At 45.1% G+C, this 25,243-nt stretch overlaps 1 protein-coding gene and 1 pseudogene across 5 annotated transcripts in view; one reads left to right on the top strand and one right to left on the bottom strand.

Moving 5' to 3' along the window:
* LOC132663576 (thymosin beta-4-like) overlaps positions 1–23,993 on the top strand; it is a 34,195-nt pseudogene extending 10,202 nt beyond the window's left edge. The window contains exons 2-3 of the transcript XR_013551817.2: positions 20,692–20,737; positions 21,668–23,993. The product of XR_013551817.2 is annotated as a thymosin beta-4-like (transcript). The remainder of the gene's footprint in view (positions 1–20,691; positions 20,738–21,667) is intronic.
* IDNK (IDNK gluconokinase) lies at positions 1,223–14,817 on the bottom strand. Of its 4 annotated transcripts, none has more exons than XM_060609980.3 (5): positions 14,634–14,817; positions 8,974–9,004; positions 8,453–8,539; positions 3,778–3,821; positions 1,223–1,904 (listed from the first exon to the last, which is right to left on the bottom strand). In XM_060609980.3, the coding sequence occupies exons 1-5, from the start codon at positions 14,681–14,683 to the stop codon at positions 1,559–1,561; spliced, it is 558 nt and encodes a 185-aa protein (XP_060465963.1). In that variant the 5' UTR covers positions 14,684–14,817; the 3' UTR covers positions 1,223–1,558. The 4 variants fall into 4 exon arrangements, with proteins under 4 accessions (XP_060465963.1, XP_060465965.1, XP_060465966.1 ...); XM_060609982.3 differs by having other exon boundaries at positions 8,453–8,535; positions 14,634–14,815; XM_060609983.3 differs by lacking the exon at positions 8,974–9,004 and having other exon boundaries at positions 8,453–8,535; positions 14,634–14,815.
* Positions 23,994–25,243: the final 1,250 nt, after the last annotated feature.

Here is a 25,243-nt window from a genome sequence, read left to right as displayed (position 1 = left end):
TGTTATATTCATGACAGAAAAACCCACCATGATTTTCTGAAAGGACGACTCTAAGTAAAATTAAAACTAAAAAGGAATACAATTGTTCCTTTATGGCATTCTTGGAAATTTCAGGGTATGTTACAACTGCGAAAATATTTTTATTTATAGATTCTGTGCCTCTATAATTATAAACAGGCTTTTCAAGGTCCTCTGTGACTGTCCAGCAGGATATTTGAAAAATCTATTCTTTTTGTGAGCAACTGCCTTCACTGAGAACTCTAGCTGGTGCCAGAGGAGACGAGATGCCCTGTCTTTCCACCCCCACGTAAGCTACCTGAGAGCCAGAGCTTTGCATCCTCAAACCCTGCAGAGTGCCCATCCCAGTACCCAGTGTGGGCTCACTGAGTACAGTGGACTGAGTCTTTCCTCTGTGACTAGGGGTGACTCTCAGCCAGCCTGAGCATGTTGACTGGACGACTTGAAGGACCCTGAATAATGAGGACTGAAGTCAGGCAGGAGATGCCTCTCAGATATCCAGGCAGAGAGGAAGATCTGAGGTTTCACATGTTCCTTAAGCAAAGTCTGCCTGCCCAGGAGGGCCCTTTCAGTCTCCTGGCATGCCAAGCACATATTCTACTTGTAGTTCCCAAGACAGACTGCATGCCCTTGTGAAAAAAACTAGATAACTGGTTCCAAAACTCACTTTCTGGCCAGAGCTGATCAGTGGCCCGTAGAGTAGCTGGATCCTGTGGCCTCAGTCAGGATACAGGGATAAGGGAGCTTCTTTCTGGAGTCTCTGGGGGACAGGCTGAAACAGGCCAGATTGCAGCTGCCCTCCCCGGGGCCCAGAATGCACCCTGCGCAGCCTCACCTAGCTCAGCTGCTCCTGACACATTCCTGACCTTCGGGAAGGTTCATTTCATCTCTTGGCCACAGCAGCTCTGGTGTTCCTTCCTCGCCCTAGAGTCCACTGCTGATGGTTTTTGCAGTGGAAAAGCAGGTGGCTGACACCAGCCTGGTCTCATGGTGTCTCCATAAAATGAATGGGGACAGTTGGGTCACTGAGTTCCATGCTTCATCCATCGAAGTTCCACCTTTGCAACTTTTTATATCCATGAAGCTTATGTGCTTTTTATTTATCTTGGGAGAGAGGATTAGCAGATGGTCTGATGTGACTTGATGGTGAGTGGTCAATTTTGTACATTTCTGCTCCTGGGACCAATTTCCAGGGGATGCCAAGGATAGCCAAGTTTCATTTATTTGTCCAAATACAGGCATGATCAAGAATGTTCTAAATAAGGTCGTGATTTACAGCATTGATTATAGAATTCCCTCTGATCATATTCGAATTTCTGTGAAGCTTTACTTTCAAAGTTCCCTCCTGTCTCCTCCCAGTGTGCCAGAGCACAATGACAAAAGTACCACAGATTCCTCAAATCATACCCAAACACACATATCTCAGTACACTATGGTTTGTTAGAATACAGTATTGACAAAGATACTAGAACATAGTTTGAGTTGGGATAGAAATTTCTGCCTGATTGTTCCAGACCACTGATCTGAAACAGTTTTCATGTTATCTTAGAGTTCCCATAATTGTAGCAATTATCTCTGAAAGATTTTTGTCCACATTGATTTGGATGAAATTTTCTGGATCTGATGGGGGCTCCAGAGTATCAAACTGGGACTGCAGTAACTCAGGGGGCATAAAATGTCCTTTTCTTTTGAGTAAGCGTCCAGAGATGACCTCAAACGACCCACTCAGATAGACCACGAGGAGCTTCACCTCAGCTGGCTGTTTGTCCTTCCGCATCTGCTCACACTTCAGAGGTCCACCATCTTTTCCTCGTATTAAGATGTCTCTGTACACTTTCTTCAGAGCTGAACAGGCTAGAACCACATGCTGTCCGGAGGCTACATCTCTGTTAAAAAGTTGGGGGGGGGGGGGGCGGTAACTAAAGAATAAGGTCATTTAAAATAATTGGTGTCAGTTCCAGGTTAAGGACTCCAGTCCTAACTTCTCTGGCCAGCGGGAAGCATTACAAAATGGTGGTCAAGTATCAGGCAGTCCTGGCTTTGAGGTAAAGATCTTCCACTAGTGAACTGAGCCATCCTGGGCAGTTTACCTCCCTGAGCGTCAGTTCATCGTCTGGTAGATGGGACTACTTAGAGTACCTGTCCATAGAAGTGTGAGGAGGAAAAGTTTATCAAGGTGCCCAGTACACAGAAGTGCTTGGTAGGTGTCAATGTAGGATGTGGCTCGGCCACAGCATGTGGACATGGTGGCTGCCGGTGGGTACCGGTACCGCACACACCTCGGTTCTCCACAGGTGTTCACAGTGACTTGAAGTTCACAGCTGGCTCCTCCCCATCCCTGCTCTACAATATGCTGAAAGAGTCTGGTAAAGTTACCAGTACAGAGCTGGAGAAAGGAGAAAAGGGAGTATCAGACTGTATGTGGTCAAGGTGAGCAGGATATGAGAAGCTTCCAGGGATGTGCTAAGAAAAAAATCTGAGCCAGAAATACAGGCAGAGTGACAAGCACCAAAGAGGGAAAGCCGGCGTGCTCGGAGACTGCACAAAGTAAGTGAGCCCCACGTCCACCCAGCTGCGGTGCGCCTCTGTCCGTGGTCAGGAGAGGCAGTCATTTTGGGGCTGGGAAGGGACTCAAGTAGAGGTGAAGGGTAAACCCCGGCTTGGGCACTTAGAATGTTTGCTTCCCAACTGAGAATTCTGAAGAGGTCTGCTTTCGCTCTATGGCCAGTGACACTTGAGACCCAGTGGATGGAGTGTATCGTCAGCAACGAACTTATATGAACTCCTATCTGAGCCTTCTGGCTCTTCCCACCCACAATCCGTGGGTAGGAGCTTGTCTTTTCTGGGTCTGGATATCTGATCTCAGCTCTCCTGAGGATCTTCCATTTCTGTGTCCATCACAGGTCAGTGTATTCGATCTCTGACGAGTCTATTTATGTTATAGAGACCCAAGTGGTGGGAGTTCTCAAACTCTGAATCCCTAAACCCCTAAACTCTAATAAGCCCATGCAAGACAGGGTTTGCCAGCTACGTCAGTGCGGTGTGAAAAAGTAAACTGAATTTTTCATCTTAAATATATTCTAATTGCATATGGTGCAGATGACTTAGGTTTGTAAAATAGGAAATTACGTCCTCATTTTAGAAAGCAAGATTTATAAGCCATTCCCTGCCTTTTCTTTCTCCTCTACATCCCAACCAGGATTCCCAGGGGGCCAGGTCCATGGATGAGTGGAGGGGACCTCGTTTGCTGCGAAGCATGATCTAGAGCAGGACAATTTAGGACTCCAATCCTGGTGACCAATTATCTGTTGACTTACAAATGCCCCTAGGTTTACCCTGCTTGGCCACAGCTTGAAATGGTGGTGATGTGGCTGTAACAGTGGTAGCACTGCTTATCCCCTTGTGAGTACTTTCTGCGTTTTTAGAGACTGTTCTAAGTGCCACCCATGCCTCCTCTCAATTCTCACAATAATCTGTGAGTAGGAACTATATTTATCCCCATTTTCAAATGAAGAAATGGGCTTATGGAAGCCCAAGTGGCTGCCAAGATTCCCAGATAATTGTGGAACTGTCTAGAAGCTGTCTCTAGAACCCAACTAAATTATATGTCTCTGGTTGATTAAAATCATTGTTGGTTACTTGACAGAAGTGCACTCCATTACTGGGATCCTTTATCATCAGTCAGTAGTGATTTCAAGAGTGTATTTTTTCCCCCTCTACTTTCTGATGAGTTTTCTTTAAGGCCTGATGCTCTCTTACCTTAGTAAGATGTCATGTAAGTTGCAGAGCCATGGAATCCTGTCCTGAAATTAAAGCAGACACAAAGTGACTTTTCCAGGTACTGTTTATTTGTACAGAAACATAGTTAATGGTGACCATCAGTGTTAAAGTCCAGAGAGAACGTAGTGGTTTTGAGAAACAAGCCACATGCAAGGCTGTGGTGTGGGGTCAAGTCACTGGGTGGTTCCACACAGCAACATTATGATGGGATTAGTGCTCATTGAAGAAGAGACTAGGGAGCTAATGTGTGCTCTCTCTTCTGTGCCACAACCCCTCATACCCCCCTGCACCTGCAAGCCAGGAAGAAGGCCCTCACCAAGAGCCTGACCATGCCAGCATCTTGATCTTGGACTTCCAGCCTCCAGAACTGTGGGAACTAAATGTCTCTTGTTTAAGACCCCAGTTGGTGGTATTCTGTTACAGTGCTCCAAACTGACCAAAACTCATCTGAAAAACCATCTGGGCCTGGGGCCTTTTTTTTTGAGAGGAGATCTCTGATTACAGGTTCAACTTTTTAAATGAGCATTGTGTTATATTCAGTTTTTCTATTCTTTCTTTCTTTTTGAGAGAGAGCACACATGCACACACGACTGGGGGAGGGGAGGAAAGAGAGAGAATCTTAAGCAGGCTCAATGCTCCCTCAGTACAGAGCCCAGTGTGGGGCTTGATCTCAAGACCTTGAGATCATGACCTGAGTTAAAATCAAGAGTCAGATGCTTAACCGAATGAGCCACCCAAGGCGCCCCAGGTTTTCTATGCTTGATTCAGTTTTGGTATTTGAAATGGCAGGAAGAGACTACACATATAATTAGATCTCTGGACCCTCCTGATTTTTTTTTTTTTTTTTTTTTTTTTGAGAGGGTGCCTGTGCAGGAGCGAGGGGGGGGCAGAGGGAAAAGGAGAGAAAGAGAGACTCCCAAACAGGCTCTGCACTCAGCGTGGAGCCCAACGCAGCACTCAGTCTCACAACCGTGAGATCATGACCTGAGCTGAAATCAAGAGTTGGATGTTCAACTGACTGAGCCACCCAGGTGCCCCAGGACCCTCTTGATACTTAAGCCAAATGCAGCATCAGTAAGATCATGTTTCCATTTGGGAAGAAAAAGAATAGTCTCTGCCACCAGATCACTGCCCTTCAAGCCCATTTTCCCACAGTAATTTATATTTTTCTATGAAACGGTCTAATTTTATCTAAGTCTTCAAATTTACTAACATCAGTTTGTTCACAGCCCTCTTTTCATTCCTACTCTTTTAAAAAATATATTTATTTTGAGGGAGAGAGAGAGAGTGAGCATGAGGCGGGGAGTCAGAGGGACAGAGAGAGAGGGAGAGAGAGAATCCCAAGCAGCTCCGTGCTGTCAGTATGGCTCCTGACTCAGGGCTTTATCCCACAAACCATGAGATCATGACCTCTGCCAAAATCAAGAGTCAGATGCTGAACCGACGGAGCCACTGAGGTGCCCCCCAAATTTCTATACAGGGCAAATATTACATTTATAATCAGGAAATTTTTTCTCAAAAAACCCTCGTTTGGGGCACGTCTTCATTTCGGCTCAGGTCATAATCTCACGGTTGTGAGGTCAAGCCCTATGTTGCACTCAGCGCTGGGTGTGGAGCCTGTTTGGGATTCTCTCACTCCCTCGCCCTGTGCCCCTACCCCTCTCGCGCTCGCTCTCTTTCTCAAGGGAAAAAAAAAATTCCTCCTTCAACAGAGTTTGAAGTCTTAAGTGTCACTGTGGGCTGCCAGGACAGCACGGGCCTGGCACATAGAGAAGACTGAGAGCTTGCAAATACTTCACCATCACTCTCCTACTAACATCCTATCACAGCCTGGGTGGCATATCTCTCTCTAGCCCAGCACTGTCCACTAGAGCTTTCTGTCATGATCGAAGTGTTCTCTGTGCTGTCTGGGTGGTAGGCACTGGCCACATGTGGCTATTGAACACTTGAAATGTGGCAGTGTAACCCAAGAACTGGAGTTCACATTTTATTTCGTATTAATTTATAGCTAAATAGCCTTACGGAGCCCTTGGAATATTCGACTCGGGTTCTTTCTATTCAAACCTCAGCCCTCCAAGCACAAAACCAAGCTTTCCTGAGACTCTTCCCCAGAGGAACCTGAACCTCTGCCCCGACTTTCCACTTGATCCTCATCTCGGTATCACGGGGGCAGGGCTGGTTGCTAGGTGACCAGGAGGGGCCACTGGTGCTAGCCCAGCTCTGACCTACACCTTCATTCTTGGCTGGGCTGTTGTTAAAAATGTGAACCATCTGCTGTTCTAGCTCTTTCTCTCCCTGACAGAAAGTCTAAAGTCTGGCCAACTTGTATCGTTTCTTCTAAATATATTTAGCAAGTCATTATGTTTCGTCCAGGAACTCATAACCTTTTCTTCTGTACAATAAACTCTTCCGAATGCTACTCCCTCCCCCCACCCACACTGCCCACCTAACAAGCCTCACTTGTGGACGAGAGGGAGGCTGTTTAAGTGCCATTTTAGAATCCATCCATTTGGGTTGTTTTACTTCGTTCTTTAGCTTAACTTTTACTTGCACTCACCAAGGAGAAAAATAATGCTGGCGCAGTCCCATTTTACACACTGTAGAAATGGTCTGTGTTATACCTACGAGACTGTGTAGATAGATTAGCAACAATAAGTAAGTGATAACTTACTGAATGCTTTGTGTACTTCACTGTGACTATTATTTTTAGTATTACCTCATTTAATCCTCCCAAGAACCCAATGAAATGGGTCCTGTTTACTATCCCTATTTCGCAGGAGGAAAATGAGGCACAGAGAGACTGAGCCATTTGCCAAAGGCCACACAAGCTGAGTGGTGGAGACAGGTTGTCTGCACTGTGTCCATCAGCTCTAGTGTCATGCCATTATTATGCTTCCATTGTGACTCTGAATCTCTTTTATGGTTCCCTCCTCCTGTCTTCTCAAGTCAAATGTTGCAAATCTCATTAAAAAAATTTTTTTTAATATTTATTTATTTTTGGGAGACAGAGTGCAAGCAGGGGAGGGGCAGAGGGAGAGAGGGAGACACAGAACCTGAAACAGGCTCCAGGCTCCAAGATGTCAGCACAGAGCCTGACACGGGGCTCGAACCCACGAAGTGTGGCATCATGACCTGGGCTGAAGTCGGATGCTAAACCGACTGAGCCACCCAGGCGCCCCGCAAGTTTCACTTTGATGGTTCCAAGTTTGAATCTTTGCCAACTCAAGTCACACTCCCTGAAACAGAGAGTGACCCGGTCCCTCAAGGCGGGACAAAGGGCAGACAGTGAGATAGTGGCAGCATGGCTGGGGCCAAGGTCACTGAAAGTGGAAATGTCAGTGTCGGTCTTTGGCCAGTTCCACTCTGTTCCTGCCCTTTGGACACACCTGCCCTGTGAGCCTGGCGGGGGGGCCCTGCTCTCAGCTGCTGCGGGGACCTGGCCCTCACATCTCACCTGGGCTACAGCTGGTTATACCAGTGAGTCCACAGTTAGTACCTCTGCTTTGAGAGGGACCCTTAGGAAGTGGTCTCGTGACAGTGCATAAAGGAACGAGGTTACTATTCATTCATTCCTTCTCTCCTTCGTTTGTTCACTTACAACTATGCCACAAGTATTTTCTGACATTTACTGTGTGTCTGGCCTTGGGGGTTTATAATGGTTAACAGGACACAGTCCTTGCCCTTTCAGAAGGAAAATCTAGTCGTAGAGAGAAATATTAATCAAGTTCTCACACCATCAAATGCCAAGTTGCAAATGGGACCAGGGCAGTGGGGGCTGTGGTGTTGCGGGAGTTTGTATTACAGGAGGTCTGCCCTTAGTAGGTCCAGGAGAGCTTCCCTGAAGAGGCGGCACGGGAGCGGAGCTGTGAATATGAGCAGGGTTAACAGAAGAGGGGACAGCAGTGCATCCCAGACAGTGGGAACTACAGACAAGGGCCCTGTGGGGAAGAGCCTAGCAGAAGCGACTGAAAGGGGCCAGGGTTGGGGCGCCTGTCTGGCTCAGGTGGTTTCGGCTCAGGTCATGATCTCCCGGGTTTGTGAGTTCAAGCCCCACCTCGGGCTCTGAGCTGAGCAAGGAGCCTGCTTGAGTTTCTATCTCCCTCTCTCTCTGCTCCTCTCCCCCACTCATGCTCTCTCTCAAAAGAAAGAAATAAACATTAGAAAAAAGAAGAAGAAAGGGGCCAAGGTGGCTCTGGTGGAGAGAGGGAGGGTGGGCACACTCCCACAGGAGTGGGGCATATTGAGGCCTTTAGGTTTTGACCCTGAGATGGGTGGGAAACTTCCAAAGGGCTGGATTTGAATCTGTAGTGATCACTCTGGCTTTAGGGTAGATAAGAGTCTGGTGACGGTGGCCCTGGGGAGAGAGGATGAAGGCACAGGTCTGGGGCACAGGAGGGCCTCTGCCCTCAGGAATGTAATCTGCAGATTAAAAGCCTGCAACAAAGTGTCCTGGCAGGGTGGTATCGTCCTGACTCTGCGTTCAGAGAGAAGTTCAGGGCCAAAGCTGACACATGCAGGACCCCCATGTGCCTGGCTTTAGAGCACTGTGCACGGGTCCCCTCATGCAGGAACTCTCCCACGCCAGGTGCTGCGAGATCTCCACCTCTGGCCCCTGGCCGGAGCATCTGTGTTGGAAACAGATGGCAAACGTTACCTGGTCATTCAGCGGGATCCCCTTTTCCATCTTCATTCGATTTTCCTCTGGGTGATAGTCATCTGCATCGTAGAATTTCCAACCTAACTTTAAGAACAAAGTGAAACGGTGTGTGTGGCAGGCAGTGTGGCCCATGTGACAACCATCACTAATACCGCTGGGCAGGTGTGGAAATGAGCCTGTACCCTTTTCCTCACCAGCAGCCCAAGGACCACCCTCCCCCCGCCCCCCACCAGCCTCCCCTCCACCTGCTGCTCCCCACCCCTGGGGTGGGGGGAGGGAAGAAGCAGGGAGGCCCTGATGCCACGTCACTATCCCAGCTCCCAGGGCTGCTGCTCCTTTCATTCATCACTATTGGTGATCACCATAGAGAAAAACAAAATTGCTCCATTGGGTTTCACAAGCCATGCCCCTGGTTTGTCTGACAAACCCCAACAGGCCAGAAGAAAGGGCGCGTAAGGGAGAGAAGCAAAGAGACAGCACAACGGGACTGGAAATTGGGAGGCATCAGAACAGGTTACCTCGGACGCCAACAGGGAGCCCACGGTAGATCTGTGGAGAGGACACAGAGGTTCAGGTGACTGCCCTTCCCAACCCGTATGTGCCTCCCACCATGCAGGGGTGCCCTGGGACACAGGCGGCTGCCCCGCTGTGTTGAAACCCACTAACTTTATGATACTGAAGCAGTGACAGTAATGCTCTTGACCCTGGAGTCTAGAGCATGACATTAGTTTCCTCCAGGAATTTAAATGATGTAATTGGGGCCCTGGGGTGGCTCAGTCAAACATCTGGCTCTTGACTTTGGCTCAGGTCATGATCTCATGGTTCATGAGTTCAAGTCCCACATTGGGATCCATGCAGACAGTACAGAACCTGCTTGGGATTCTCTTCCCCTCCCCGCTTGTGCTCTCTTTCTCTCTCAAGATAAATAAATAAACTTAAAAAAATATTGGGGGGGGGTGGCACCTGGGTGGCTCAGTCGATTAAGCATCCGACTTTGGCTCAGGTCATGATCTCACGGTTTGTGAGTTCGAGCCCTGCGTTGGGCTCTGTGCTGACAACTCAGAGCCTGGACCCTGATTCTGATTCTGTGTCTCCCTCTTTCTCTGCCCCTCCCCTGCTTGTGCTCTGTCTCTGTCTCTGTCTCTCTCTCTCTCAAAAATAAACAAACATTAAAAAAAAAAACCCTTTTTTTAAAATTGGGGTGCCTGGGTGCCTTAGTCCATTGAGCGTCTGACTTCGGCTCAGGTCACGATCTCACAGTTCATGAGTTTGGGCCCCACGTCGGGCTCTGTGCTGATAGCTCAGAGCCTGAATCCTGCTTTGGGTTCTGTCTTCCCCTCTCTCTGCCCCTCCCCCGTTCACACTCTGTCTCTGTCTCTCAAAAATGAATAAACGTTAAATTAAAAAAAACCTTTAAATGGCATAATTACTGATTACCACTAATTTTCTTTTCCAAAAAGCAATACAGTAAAACCTTGGGTTATGAGTAAATTGCTCTGTGAGTGTTCCGCAAGACGAGCAAACATTTCTAATAAATTTTAACTTGATAAACCTGCGATCTCTTGTGCAATCCTAGTAGTACATGATGCTAAATATCACATGATCACAACTGAACCAATTGTTCTAGAAATTTGCTTTCATATACAAGTGCTTTGGATTATAAGCATGTTTCTGGAACGAATTATGCTCAAAACCAAGGTTTTACTGTATATAAGATCTCATTAAACTGAAGTTCTTTCTGAAGCTTTTTGGTCCCTGTTCTATAGATAATTATATTTTGAGAAAAAGTACTGAATAAAGATAAGATTCTACTGAGGATATTGGAAGGAGGGGTCTGACGGGGGGGGGGGTGGGTGTGGGGCAGGGTTTCAACCTCCCAGGACAAGGGTCAAGGAGCTCATAAAAGCATTAACACCTTGTTTGGGGGTTAACAGAGACACACTCTTAAAATTTGGGATGAGAATCACCAGTACTCATTCAACCCTGGAGGGAAATGTCCTCTGTGCAGCACATCTGAATAGGTCCCGCTAGAACCCTACCAGGCAGCACTCTTGGTGAGAATGGCTTGGGTCTCAGCACCTAATGTCTGGCCACCGTCTCCCTCTGGCCACTAAACAGCCACGTGCTTCTGTGCAAGTCGGCCTCCAAACCCTTTTCATCACCTGCAAAACAGGGGAACTGAGCTACGTTTATCCACTCACTACTCATTTCACTCAGCCAGTGCTTACTGAGCACCTACTAGTCCCCAGGATATGGTTGGCACACTGCCATGTGCTCCCAGCCACCCTGAGGCTTGTGGTTTAGCGCCCTGGGGTCAGGGTGCAGGCTGGCAGACAGTTCATGATAACTCAAGTCCCTTCTTGCCCTCAATTTCTTTTCTTTTTTTTTTTTTTAACGTTTATTTATTTTTGGGACAGAGAGAGACAGAGCATGAACTGGGGAGGGGCAGAGAGAGAGGGAGACACAGAATCCGAAACAGGCTCCAGGCTCTGAGCCATCAGCCCAGAGCCTGACGCGGGGCTCGAACTCACGGACCGCGAGATCGTGACCTGAGCCGAAGTCGGATGCTTAACCGACTGAGCCACCCAGGCGCCCCTCCCTCAATTTCTAATCCGCTGCCCAAATGCCAGTCATTGTAGGACCACCTTCAGAATTTTGATTTTATCCTCCTACTGTTTCCTCATGCCCTCCCTCCGAAGTTTTGCATCCCTTCTCTACAGTTATTTACTTGGTTTGTTTAAAGTTTTGTTTATTTAAGTAATCTCCACAACACAACATGGGGCTTCAACTCATGACCCTAGGGTCAAGAGTTGTATGCTCTTTGGACTGAACCAGCCAGGTGCCCCTACTTGATGTTTTTTTGTTTGTTTGTTTGTTTTTTTAATTTAATTGCTTCATTTTTTTAAAGTTAAGTGAATGTGTTAAAGAAGGAAACTTTTTTCCTTCCTACCAGAAGCCATAATTACTTGCCTTAAATGGAAGGTAACCAAAAAGACGTATACAATTATAATAAGACCCTGCTCACATTCTAGCTGGATTCCAGGGTTCTGTCTCTTGTTACGAAGGTATCAGGGAGGTGTTAGAGATACATGTGTGCCCAACTGAGACCTGCTCCCCGATGTAACCAAAGGATTGATGAGAACTGGGACTTGTCCCACTAGGTTCACTGTGCTGAAGCCCGCACAGGGTGACATTGCAGCCTACTGGCGACTAACTCCACAGCCAGAGAAGCCCGAACTGTGCATAACGGAAGTCACACTTAGGACTAAGATTAGCCAGGAATGAACACGTCAGCCACCACTCACAATTTAAAAGAAGAGCTAACTAGATTTGGGTGTAGACTGGTAGGGAGGAGATAGAAGGAAAAGGAAAAGTCTACTGTCTACTGCTCTATCCAAATCTAAACCAGAGAACAGCTGGACTCAAAGCGGTCAGGGACAGGGACTCCCCAACAGGAATAAGTCACAGTGCTCGGCTCAGAGCTAAGACTCACGGGAATAAGCATTACAACTCAGGCTGGGACCCAAAGGTCTCCAAGCGAGTTGGTGTACATCAGGATTAAGGAGACTGAAAACAAAACAAAAACCAGTAGGACCCTGGCAGTAGGTGGGGGCACAGATTAAATACAAAAGATATTCAGAGGGCCTGAGCTCATGTCATCAACAGAAGGAAACCTGGAAAGAAGCAGAGGGTGGCTTCACAAAGGCTGTTAACATATAAACAAAACTAACATTGCCACCTACTCAAATAGTTCCGTTCATTCATTTGTTCATTCATGCATTAGGTCAGCAAATATTTACTAAGCATCTACTACACGCCAGGCATTGTTATAGACACATAAGTCAGTAAACAAAAAGGAAAAAACAGATCCCTTACATCCAGATAGGGGAGGGAGAGGCAATAAACATAGTAAATAAGTAAAATTATTATTTGACATTACTTTGTTTTAACAATGGCTTAACTGCAATCTTTCTGGCTTGAGACTATTGTTTTCTTGAGCCATTTTTTTCCTTGTAAATGTTATAGAGTGTAATTTAAAATTCTGCAAGGCCCTATCAGGGGCTCAGAAAAGTCACCAAAGAACTCAATGTTGCTACATCCATTGATCAACATAATCAATTCTCATCTCGTTTTATTACTTGGTGTATCACCATCAGAGGACTCAGGGTTCAGGCCTTGGCCAGCATCTTTATCTTTACTCACTCCCTTGGTGATCTCAACATCTATGTCTTTAAATACATCTGTGTACCAAGGATCCCTACATTTATTTCTAAAGTTCTTCTCCTGAACTCTGGACTTTATACGCAATCAACCACTTGACAAATCCACTTGGATGACTGATAGGCAGTTCACCACATCCCACACTGAGCTCCTGATATATTTTTCCCTAAACCTGCTCTGCTTACTGCTTCCCCATCAGTCAATAGCAACCCCCTTCCTTCCAATTACGCAAGCCAAAAATCTTGAAGTCATCCTTAACACCTCTCTTCCTCTCTCATACCCCACATCCAGTCCATCAACACATCCTTCTGGTTCTACCTTCAGAATATCTCCAGCATATGATCACTTCTCTTCACCTTCGTTGTTTCTGTGACCTCATCTCCCATCATTCAGATGCAATGGCTTCCCTGGTAGTCCACCAAGAAACCAAGTCTCCTGGGCTTTGTGTTTGCCATTCTGCCTGCCTATAATGATCTTTCCCTAGCTGTCCATCAGGCTTAGTCTCCCACTTGTTGTGGGTCTTGTGCAAAATACCACTGCCTCAGAGGAGCCTTCCCTCACTATCCTGCCTGCTGTTCTTTGTTCTACTGTCTATTTTCCCCTGGCCCACTGACCACTGCTGGCACGCTATGTACATGTATTTATTCAGTTACTGTGTGTTTCCCATACTAGAATGTGAACTCTTTGAGGGCAGGGATTTTATCTGTCCTATTCAATATATATCAGTGATACAGAGTCAGGATTGAGCTCTATAAATATTTACTGAATGCATGAATATCATAACCACATAAGTCAGATGGTTCAGCCACCAGCCTCCCCAATCTAATCCAAGGCAGAGAGGGGTACATGAATTGCCCAAGCTCACACAACCAGGCAGCTGTGTGATCTCCGGCTCTAGACACCCACTTCGTCACACCACAGAAGCAGTCTTACATTCTTCTTCAAATCATACAACACCTAAGGACTTTCTGACTCCCTGTTTTATTTTAATTTTATTTCAAGAACCCCCAAATTAATTTCTCAGGATACCAGGCTAAAAACGCCACAATAATTTTGAAAACCTAAACTTTCCTACCTGGAGCAAGAAAGAGTCTTTAATATATACTTGACCACACAAGCAGTTCCTGGTTCAGAAAATTCTAGGAGGGTATTATAAGGCCTTTGAAGCTATGATAATTCACTTGATTAAGATCTGTCTTCTTCTGCCTGGGGCGGAATGCTGCTGTAGCTGCCTTTTCCGGTAAAAAGCAAGGTAGAGTTTGGTCTAATCAGGAAGCCAAAGTCTAGCTCACAGTCCCCACGTTGGCCAGACCGGGCTAGGCAGAGGCTTTGTGGCATCCGGTGTACCTCCTTGCAAACCCTTGGGGGTTTTGTGACTCCTTATTAACACCGACTCCTTCCAGTTTAAGCTGATAAACGCTGATCACAGAACAGAGAAAACAGACCAGGAGGTGAAATTCTCTTCCTAAAATCCAATCACAAAAGTCCAGCACCTCTCAGGAGGGAGCTGCTGCTCCAGATCTGACCAAGATCTGTGGGAGACTGGGACCCTGGGTAGGGAGAGGTTTGTCCTTGTGCTTTGGGCCTTGTTCTGACCGGAGGCTCCCAAACTCGGGCACTTGTGACTGCAGGAGCCACTGCGGGTGGCGCCCCAGCAGGTGCCTCTTTACAAAGGGCTTTCGCCAAGAGCCTCTCGATTTATAGGCGGAGAACCCGGGTCTCGGATGTGGTCCCCGGCCAGCACCACCCCCGCACCCCCGGGGGCGGGCAGGTTGGAGGGTGGGGAGAGGGAGCTGGCGTCCCGGGCCTCCGCTTCCTCATCCGCAAAAGGAAGAGGGGGGCTCCCCAGAAGCCTGCGTCCCCCGCGGGTCCGGCACGGTGACTCAGTCTCTGGCCTTCGCCGCGCGCGCCGCCTCCTCCAGTGCGCCCCCCGCGCCCCCGGCCCTCCCGGACCTACTTCCCCGAGCCGCTCACGCCCATCACCAGCAGCGCGCCCGGCGCGGCCATGACCCGGATGCCGGCTCCTTCCCGCCGCCTTCCGGGGCCCGTCCGCCCTGCCTCCCCGGCCACTTAGAACCGAGCGGCCCGCGGGCCGGGGAACCCTGTCCCCCGCCCCCGCCGCACGGCCCCGCCTCTCCCACCGCCCGGCTCTGTGCCCCGCCCTCGCCCCCGCCCCCGCCCTCGCCCTCGCCAAGTGGCTCTGCCTTGCCCCGCCCCTCCTCCGCCCCGCCCCGCCCCCGCCGCATGGCTCCGCCTCCTCGAAACAATAACGCTGGCAATAGAGCGCTTATCTAATGAGTGTTTCAATAGCCCTGCAGTAACTTTGTTTCATTCCTACTTAGCTAGAGTGGGTGTTCCTGGATAGGCGTTGTATAGATGAAGAAATCGAGACTTGGAGAGGAGGCATCTCCTTTTCATGGTTTTGAAGATGTCATATTTTTGAGATGGCAGTACTCCCCAAATTGATCTACCAATTCAGCGCATCTCCATCAAAATCCCAGCTGACTTCTTGCAGAAATTGACAACCTGATCCTAAAATTCATATGGACACTCAAAGGATATAGATAGAAACAATCTTAAAAAGGAAGAACAAAGTTGGAGAACTCACACTTTCCATTTACAAAACATGCTATAGCTATATACTCATAAAAACCAATGTGGTACTGACATAAGGATACTCATATAGACCAGTGGACTAGATCTGACAGTCTAGAAATAAATCCATATACTCGTTGGAAACTGATTTCTAGCAAGGGTGCCAGGACAATGCAATGTGGAAAGAATAGTCTTCTCAACAAATGATGCTGGGACAACTGGATATCCACATGAATAAGAATGAAGTTGAACCCCTACCTCAACCATATACAAAATGTACTCAAAATAGATCAGAGACTTAAATGTAAAAGCTAAAACTCCAAAAGCTGTTAGAAGAAAACATAAGCATAAATCTTCGTGAACTTGGAAGAGGGAATGGTTTCTTAGATCTGGCCCCTAAAACACAAGAAATAAAAGAAAAAAAAGATAAATTGGACTTCATCAAAATTAAAAGCTTTGTGCTGCAAATGGCACCATTAGGGAAGTGAAAAGACAACCCACAGAATGACAGAAACTTTTTCCAAGTCACATATCTGATAAGAGGCTTGGATTTAGAAGATATGAAGAAAACTTACAACTCAACAATAAAAAGACAAATAACCCCACTAAAAAGTGGACAAAAGATCTTAATAGACACTTCTCCGAAAAAGATACACGAATGGAAAATAAACACATGAAAATAAGCTCCACATATTAGCCACAAAGGAAATGCAAATTAAAATGACATTAAGATACCACTTCATGCCCACTAGCATGACTATAATCAAGACTGATGGGGCGCCTGAGTGGCTCAGTGGGTTAAGCATCTGACTTTGGCTGAGGTCATGATCTCATGGTTCATGAGTTTGAGCCCTGCATCGGGCTCTGCGATGACAGCTCAGAGCCTAGAGCCTGTTTCAGATTCTGAGTCTCCCTCTCTCTCTGCCCCTCCCCTGTTCACGCTCTGTGTGTGTATGTCTTTCTCGAAAATAAATAAATGTTAAAAAAAGAAAAAAAGAAAAGGACATGCCCAGCAGACAGCCTACCCCTGCTTGACTCTCAGCAGATTTGGCTCTGGGTTTGTGAGAACAGTGAGGGCCAACAGTGTTGGGTCATCTGGAAACAGCTCTCCAGACCAGAAAGGCCCTGCATACATGGCCACTGGCCTCAGAAACAGCCAAAGGAGGCACTTAAGAGGAGCCTGAGAGCACCCTTCTGTTTTTCTGTAGCAACCGTCTCAAACTTTCTGGTCTCTAATATCAGACCGCCCTCCACCCACAGCCTCCTCCGCTGTCTACAGATGACTGAATTATTTTCCCTATTGTCAGAGACTGAAGAAACCTCTGCTCCCCCCCACCCCCGCCACCATTGCATTAAGATGGTGTTGCAACAAAGTATTTGGTCTTAGGGCTCTTTCACTCTTAGAAATTATTATTTAAAAAAAAAAAACTTTTTAATGTTTATTTACATTTGACAGAGAGAGAGAAAGAGAAAGTGTGTGAGCAGGGGAGGGACATAGCGAGAGATGGAGACAGAATCCAAAACAGGTTCCAGGCTCTGAGCTGTCAGCACAGAGCCCAGTGTAGGGCTTGAACCCACGAACTGTGAGATCATGACCTGAGCCGAGATCAGATTCTCAACCCACTCTTAGAAATTATTGAGGACTCCAAAGAGCTTTTGTATGTAAGGATGGTATCTATTGATATTAACTGCATTAAAAATTACCACTGAGAAATTTAAAAATATTTATTAATTTGTTTAAAAATGAAAATAAGGGGCGCCTGGGTGGCGCAGTCGGTTAAGCCTCCGACTTCAGCCAGGTCACGATCTCGCGGTCCGTGAGTTCGAGCCCCGCGTCAGGCTCTGGGCCGATGGCTCGGAGCCTGGAGCCTGTTTCCGATTCTGTGTCTCCCTCTCTCTCTGCCCCTCCCCCGTTCATGCTCTGTCTCTCTCTGTCCCAAAAATAAATAAAAAACGTTGAAAAAAAAAAATTTAAAAAAAAAAATGAAAATAATTTGGGGCACCTGGGTGGCTCAGTCGGTTGAGCGTCGGACTTCGGCTCAGGGCATGATCTCACGGTTTGTGAGTTCAAGCCCCACACGGGGTTCACTGCTGTCAGCTCAGAGCCTGCTTTGGGTCCTCTGTCCCCACTTTCTCTGCCCCTCTCCTGCTCACACACACACACTCTCAGAAATGAATAAACATTTTTAAAAAATTAAAAAAATGAAAATTAAAATAATAAGCCCATTGCATGCTAACATAAATTTTAAGAAAAATATGTTTTCTGAAACTAAAATTATCGATGACAAGGATGACATTATTTTATATTTTTGCAAACCTTTCATGTCTGGCTTCACAGATGACTGTTCAATAGAATACCTGCTTCTGTATTCAATCAATATGTTGTTCTTGTTTGAAGTATATGAAGAAAATATGGCCTCACATGGAAATGCATTAGAAATGGTGGGTGGGGTGGAGGTGGGGCTATTTTGCAATCTTTTAAGAGAGCTGTCCATATTCTTCTTTAACATATTGAAACTTGATAAGTGGGAGTTTCTTAAAGTCTAGTAGCAATGTGGAATCTGAAACCATACAAATGAGCTTTTTGTATTCTCTTACATTAAAATCCCTTCACCCGTCTTACACTTTCTTTTTTTAAATATTTTTTTAACGTTTATTTATTTTTGAGACAGGGAGAGACAGAGCATGAACGGGGGAGGGTCAGAGAGAGAGGGAGACACAGAATCTGAAACAGGCCCCAGGCTCTGAGCTGTCAGCACAGAGCCAGACGCGGTGCTCGAACTCACGGACCAAGAGAGATCAAGACCTGAGTTGAAGTCGGACGGTTAACCAACTGAGCTGCCCAGGGGCCCCACCCATCTTACCCTTGCAATGGATCTTTTACCCATGCAATGGTTTTGTAACATTATGTGCTGATTATTTAGAAAATATTAGTTCACGAATGCAAATTGTCCAGATGTTGACACACTTCACTATAAAATATATTTAAAAATTACCTTTGTAAGATCACCATTGATCTCATTAGAAAAATGTTTGTTTAAAAAAAAAAAAAAAAAGAAAAAAAAAAAGAAAAATGTTTGTTTATTTAGAAAAGTCGTTAAGTCTTGGGAGCTCTCAAACTCCCAAGGTACTCCAGGGTTTTGTGAGGCTCACTTTGAGAACTGCTGTTCTAAGAGCTGATTATTTACTACTGATGAGGTGGTTAGCTTCTGTTCTAATTACCTTTTCTAAACAAGGTTGAATTCAAGAATATGGGGTTTGTAATTTTATTTCCACAATTTACTTTGTTAAAGTCCGACGCTGCTCTTATCTATATGACCGTGGGAGCCTTACCTGTATCTTTAACATATGATACTATAGCAAGGGCTCAAAATACACATGCTGAATGACCAGCTAGGAGGAAAGAAGGTAGGAACGCTGAAAGGAGGAAGGGGGAGTGGGAGGAAGGGGGAAGGGATCCCAGCTCTGATCCCTCACTGACAGGGACAGACACAGACTTCAAGTAAAGCCTGACCCCTAGTGGAACTGGTTTATTGGATGAGCCCGACTGAGAAGGTTGCAAACAAAACAATTTTATTATTCCTCACCTCGACCCCCTCAAGTCCATTCTGTTAGCTTGTTTTTCTCTGTCCCTGTGTGAAATTCTGAGCACATCCCATAGCATTCCTACTCGTCGTGGAATCAACACTCTCCTAATAAAGGATTTGATTCCTGGCTTTATAAGTCCATAAAATTGATTTCTATTGGTCTCTTCAGGGTTGATTAGTCCAGGAGACATAATTTTGGTGAAACTCACAATAGGTAACAAATGTGAAAGTATTTTGTTACCTATACGTTTCTGTTACAAAGTGTTAGTTTCTTGGGGCACCTGGGTGGCTCAGGCCTTTGTGCATCTGACTGTTTTGGGTCAGGTCATGATCTCACAGTAGATGAGTTGGAGCCCTGCATTGGGCTCTGCCCTGACAGTGTGGAGCCTGATTGGCATTCTCTCTCTCTCCGTTTCTCCCTCTGCCCCTCCTGTTTTCTCTCTCTCTTTCTCTCTCTCTCTCTCTCTAAATAAATGAATAAACTTTAAAAAATTGAAATACAATCGACATATAATATTGTGTGTGTGTATAAAATACATTTATATATTACAATACAATTACCATTATAGCCTTAGCTAACACCTCCATCATGTCACATAATTACCATCTCTTTTTTGTGGTGGGAACAATTAAGATCTAGTCTCTTAGCAACTTTGAAGTTTATAATACAGTATTGTTGTCTGTGAGCACTGCTGTGCATTCGATCTCCAGGACTTATTTATCTACTAGTTGCAAGTAGGCACACTTTAACATCTCCCCAGTTCCCTGGCTTGTTAGTTTCTGTTACTCTGAGACTGATGTATAGGTCCCAGAGCTAATTTATGTATTCGTGATTTATAATTCAGCTCATTCTAGTCAGGTTCCCCAAACCTGACAAAATCCATTATTAATCAGAAGATTGCTTGGTGGGCATGGATTCAGAATGAAAAAGTATTGAAGGGGCTGAGTAGATATTTACCACAAGCTGTGAAGAGTCTAATGAGCCCTAGTTGGTTACTCTGTATTGTGCACTATTTCCTGTGCGGAATCACTGGAGACTGTGTATTTGTAGCTCGTCTTCATGCCCTTCCTCCATTTTCCATTGGTTGTTTCGTTTTCTTACTGTGTTGTAAATGCCTCTTTGTGTATTATTTGTAATGTTTTCCAATTTGCCTTTTATTGCTTTATTTATAGTATTTTCTTTTTGACCTGGTGGAGCTTAAGATTTTTATCTAATGTATTTTCTGAAATGTTTTTTTTTTTTGAGTGAAACTAGAAATCATGGCACTTTTATATAATATGCTCCAATATTTTGATATTTATGTCTGTCATATCAACTAGGAATCACTTTACCAGCAGAAAAATGTTTTATGCATATCAGAAAAGTTACACAATTGGGGTGCCTGAGTGACTCAGTTGGTTGAGTGTTGGGCTCTTGATGTTGATTTAGGTCATGATCTCACCGTTCATGAGTTGGAGCCCCACTTTGGGCTCTCTGCTGTCAGCTCAGAGCCTGCTTTGGATCCTCTGTCTCCCTCTCTCTCTCTCAAAAATAAATAAGCATTTAAAAAACTTGCACAATTAAGATTTAGTGAATATTGTGTTGTCAGTTTATCATTTTAATCATTTACTGCTAGTTTACAGACAAGATTAGCATGTATCAAAAAGTGAAAGAAAATGTGTGGAAGAAAATCTTGAGAAAATTCTATTCATAAACTTTAATTCTGTGGATTGGTGAAATGTGAATTGCCAGTGTATGATTTTAGTTGGCCCATCTTATGGGAAAATGAGTATTCCTTGTGAACATCATTTGCAAAACTCTATGTCATAATTCTAAATTTTTTCTCTTTGTAGGGCCTCTAACGAGTATCCAAGAAACATATGAAGCCAAAATTTTCAGGTAATTAAAACATATATTTGTCACAAAATGTAAAATAATAAACATAAAGCTGAATCCTTAAAAATTAATGTTAATGGTTTCATATTGATGGGAGGGATGGCATCTTTTGATATCTTTCATGAGGTATCTATATACAACTCTGTGAAAAGCTTAGGTTCTAGGTCAAGTTCAATACCTGGTTGGTTTATTTCCTCAGACTTGACTTCTGTGGATTTAGAAAATACAGATTCACAGCGAAGAGTCAGGGTGGTGGCCAGTGCTGTGGGTTCTGTCAGATGGTTCTGGATCGCACAGAATTGGCGGACGGAGCTCACTGGTGACTGCATTCAGATGCCAGCCCAACCAGCTGGTCCATATTTGGTGCCATGGAGAAGGATTCCTACTCCAGTCCAGCTTCATTCAGTTCTGGAAAGTTATTCTTCATGTTCGACAAGCATCTGCATGTGGTGTGACAATATGCCCAACAACATGCCATTGATTTTATTCTGAAACAAATGAAGAAACATTAACTGTGGCGACAGAGCCCAACTTCCCAATTCGTTGTTTGCACATGTGTCCCTTATTCTTAAGATATTCCAATAGCATTTTTTTTTTTTTTTTGCATTGAAACTTGAGAAATTTTAGCCCTGAAGGAATGGGTAAGACAATAAACCTGAGGACTATTAAACAGGCCAATTGAAATGATAAAAACAATCCTTACTTTGCATTATTGGTATCATAAAATGATGTTTGTTTTTGAAGTGTTATGCCTCAGTTAATTCATTAACAGTATAATCGGTATAATGAAATACAAAATCAGTTTTTGATGGCACTTCAAATGAAATTGGTTCCTCATCCTCAGTCCAAAGTGACCTGAAAGAAAACCAAAACCAAGTTTTCTAAATCATGCATCTCAGTAAGAAAAATGTTAGTTTCTCTGTTCTCTTGCAGGATATGTCATTCATGGAGCTACCATGAATGGATGAAGAACGATCTCGGGGCACCTGGGTGGGTGGCTTAGCCGGTTGCGCGTCCAACTTCGGCTCAGGTCATGAACTTGAGGTTCGTGATTTCGAGTTCCGTGTTGGGCTCTGTGCTGAGAGCTCAGAGCCTGGAGCCTGCGTCCAATTCTATGTCTCCCTCTCTCTCTCTCTGCCCCTCTCCCTGTCATGCTCTGTCTCTCTCAAAAGTAAATAAAGATTAAAAAAATTAAAAACAATAAGAACTATCTCAACCTTGGACACACCACTTAAATTTGGGGAGCTTAGTTCCTTCTAACTAATGGGAGAATACTTGTTCAATCTACTGCCCAGTGTTGTTGAAGCAGAAAGCATTTGTAAATTGCAAAATGCTATAGAAACGCTGAAAGGAAGGCATATATTAGTTACTGATTTAGAAGAAAATTGTTCGATTGTTAAGTCTATTCCTATCTTAGCTACTATATTACCTATTGCCATGTTACTTATAGTAATATACACTATATATTACGGTAGTATACACTACTATATTATATTAGTATATATTACCATAGTACATATTACTATTGACTCATCAAGAATAACACGCTACTGAGGTGAAAATACTCCAAGATTAAACAGAAGCTTTGAAGTGTATGTGGAACTTTCTAAAAAATATTACTATGAAGAATATAAGAGGATGGGCGCCCTGTGGCGGCCGGTGCACAGATTGGACTCCACTTGCTTCGGCACCGTGTTCTGCTTCCTCTGCAACCTTGTCTCACAAACCCAATACGGCTGAGATTGAGAAATTCGTCAAATCGAAATTGAAGGCAACAGAAACGCAAGAGAGAAGCCCACCGCCTTCCAAAGAAACCAGCGAATAGGAGAAGCAAGCAGGTGGATCGTAATGAGGCGAGCGCCACCAACATGCACGGTACCTTCCACAGGCATTGCGTGTACTTCTTGTAGCTGTTTAACTTTGTAAGATGCAAAGAGTTTGGATCGAGTGTAAGTGACTGTGCTACCCCTTTCCACACGGAAGAATCGAGAACCACTGACAGCAAGCCACCCCCGGCTCTCCCATCTGCCAGCTGGCTGGTGGGGAAGGAAGAGAGCCGGCACGTCGGTGAAGCAAGAAGTTGGTGGCACCACAGTGAAGTTTAAAGTAAAAACCAAGCCGGTCCAAGGTGTCCTGCTGGCTGCAAAATGCAGTTTCCTCACTGCCATTTTGTTGTTGTTCAAACGATCTTAATTATTGGAATGCATAATTTTTACTATGCAAATAAAAAGTTTTAAAGCCTGAAAAAAATGTAATAGGATGCCTGTGAGAATTGTGGTTTAATATTACATTTCAAGTTTCTGAAGTCTATGTAAACAAAATGCTTGGATCACATTGTCTTCTGAAACGACCACACTATCAAAGACCACTTGGTAGAACTTCGGAGATCACCTGTGCATGTGGATGGTATTTGCAACCCCACGGAAATGGAATGGAAGCTGTCTCCAGTGCGGACACAAAATGGGAGATTTCTTGACTGCCCTGATTGTCAACCTGGGTAATAAGACTTCTACTAGCCCATCAGTTTACCACACAACATTTTCCATGCTTCTGGTAACCTCGGTACATCCTCTCTCTTTTATTTTTTTAATTTATTTTTTATTTGAGAGAGAGAGTGTATGAGCAGAGGGGAGGGGCAGAGAGAGAGAGAGAGAGAGAGAGAGAATCTTAAGCAGGCTCCACACTCAACGAGGAGCCCAACTTGGAGCTCGATCCCCCTACCCTGGGATCATGACCTGAGCCGAGTCGGATGCTCAACTGACTCAGCCACCCCGGTGCCCCCTTGTCTCTTTTAAACAGAGTTGGATGTTTCAAGTCAGAAGCATTATAGTATTAATAGTGTTAATTATCATTTTATGGCTGGAAGAAATTAGATGAAAGGTGAAGACATTCCCAAGGTCACAGAGCAAGTGTGATTCCCACGTCGGTTGAACTTGGTTCCTATACTTGGGTGTGGAGTGATGTGTGTCAGGTGGAACAAGCGGCTTTTCCCTTTTTAAATTTACAGGGAACTCAGTTTATTTTACATGTTCTTTCTTGGTTTTGTCTCTGGATTTCTGGCCTTTATCATTTGACGGTAAAACCAGACATCTGAACCAAACTTCTCATGTTTTAACCTTACACAAAATGGCAAAAAGCCACGGAATGGGAACCTGCCACTAGCATGACCTTCAGGTGGAAAGGAAGAGTAAAGCATCTGTGACTGAGTAAAAGTGAGTGGAACATGAATCATCCGAAAAGACTGCTCGGCCTCAGATGAACTAGCATAGTGTTGATTCAGTAACCCATATTCCCTGCTTAGCCCATTAGCCGGCGTTAGTTACATAGCATGGTAAGTAACCTGGATCTTGCGTATAAAAACACTTCATTTAAAATTTGTGCTTCTTTAGTTGTGTGTGGGAGGTACATTGTCATAAGCACATAAAAACAAGGGGGTAGACTGGGGCGCCTGGATGCTCAGTCGGTTAAGCGTTCCACTTTGGCTTAGGTCACCATCTCGCAGCTCGGGAGTTTGAGCCCCGCGTTGGGCTCTGTGCTGACAGCTCAGAGCCTGGAGCCTGCTTCAGATTCTGTGTCTGCCTCTCTCGCTGCTCCTCCCCCTCTTGCTCTCTCTCTATTTCAAAAATAAGTAAGCATAAAAAAAAGAAAGAAAGAAAGAATAAGGGTGTAGATGTTGAGAGTGAAGTAGAAAGGAAAAAAAATCCCGTCTCATAAATGTGATTCTGATGATTCAAGGAGAGCAGTTAAAAAGTTTCTGGCAGGGGCACCTGGGTGGTTCAGTCGGTTAAGCATCCCACCTTGGCTCAGGTCATGATCTCACAGCTCATGAGTTCGAGCCCAGTGTTAGGCTCTGTGCTAACAGCTCAGAGCCTAGAGCCTAGAGCCCGGAGCCTGCTTTGGATTCTGTGTCTCGCTTGCTCTCTGCCCCTCTCCCATTCTGTCTCTCTGGGTGGTTCAGTCAGGTAAAGGTATGACTTCCGCTCAGGACATGATCTCACAGTTCATGGGTTCGAGCCCCACCTTGGGCTCTGCACTGACCGTGCGGAGCCTGCTTGTGATCTCCCTCCACCTCTCTCTGCCCCTCTCAACTTGCTCTCTCTCAAAATAAATAAATAAACTTTAAAAATATATATAAAAAAAGTTTTGCCAGTCTTACTTAGGAAGAAAGGAAACCTAAGAAGAATGATCACTCCAGTCCTGAATATTTATGGACATCCAAGCCAGGTGATTGAATTTCCTCTTACCCTCCCTGGCTGGATGTAAATACCTGCTCTCTCTCCTGAGTGGGAGGAATGGTATGGGACAGATTCCAAATGAAACCACCAGTTTCTTTCAACTTGAGATCAGGAAGCACACTGAGCAAATTTGTGAAAAGATCAGCTAGTCTTTCTTGTCTTTACTTTAACAACAAATTACACATAATTAAAAAATATTCACACAACATAAAATTGACCATCTTAACCCTTTCTAAGTATACAGTTCAGCAGTATTGGGTACATTCACACTGCT

The sequence above is a fragment of the Panthera onca genome, chromosome D4 (assembly GCF_046562875.1).
Source record: "Panthera onca isolate mPanOnc1 chromosome D4, mPanOnc1 haplotype 2, whole genome shotgun sequence".
Classification (NCBI taxonomy): domain Eukaryota; kingdom Metazoa; phylum Chordata; class Mammalia; order Carnivora; family Felidae; genus Panthera; species Panthera onca.
This window is presented reverse-complemented; position numbering and strand designations above follow the sequence as displayed.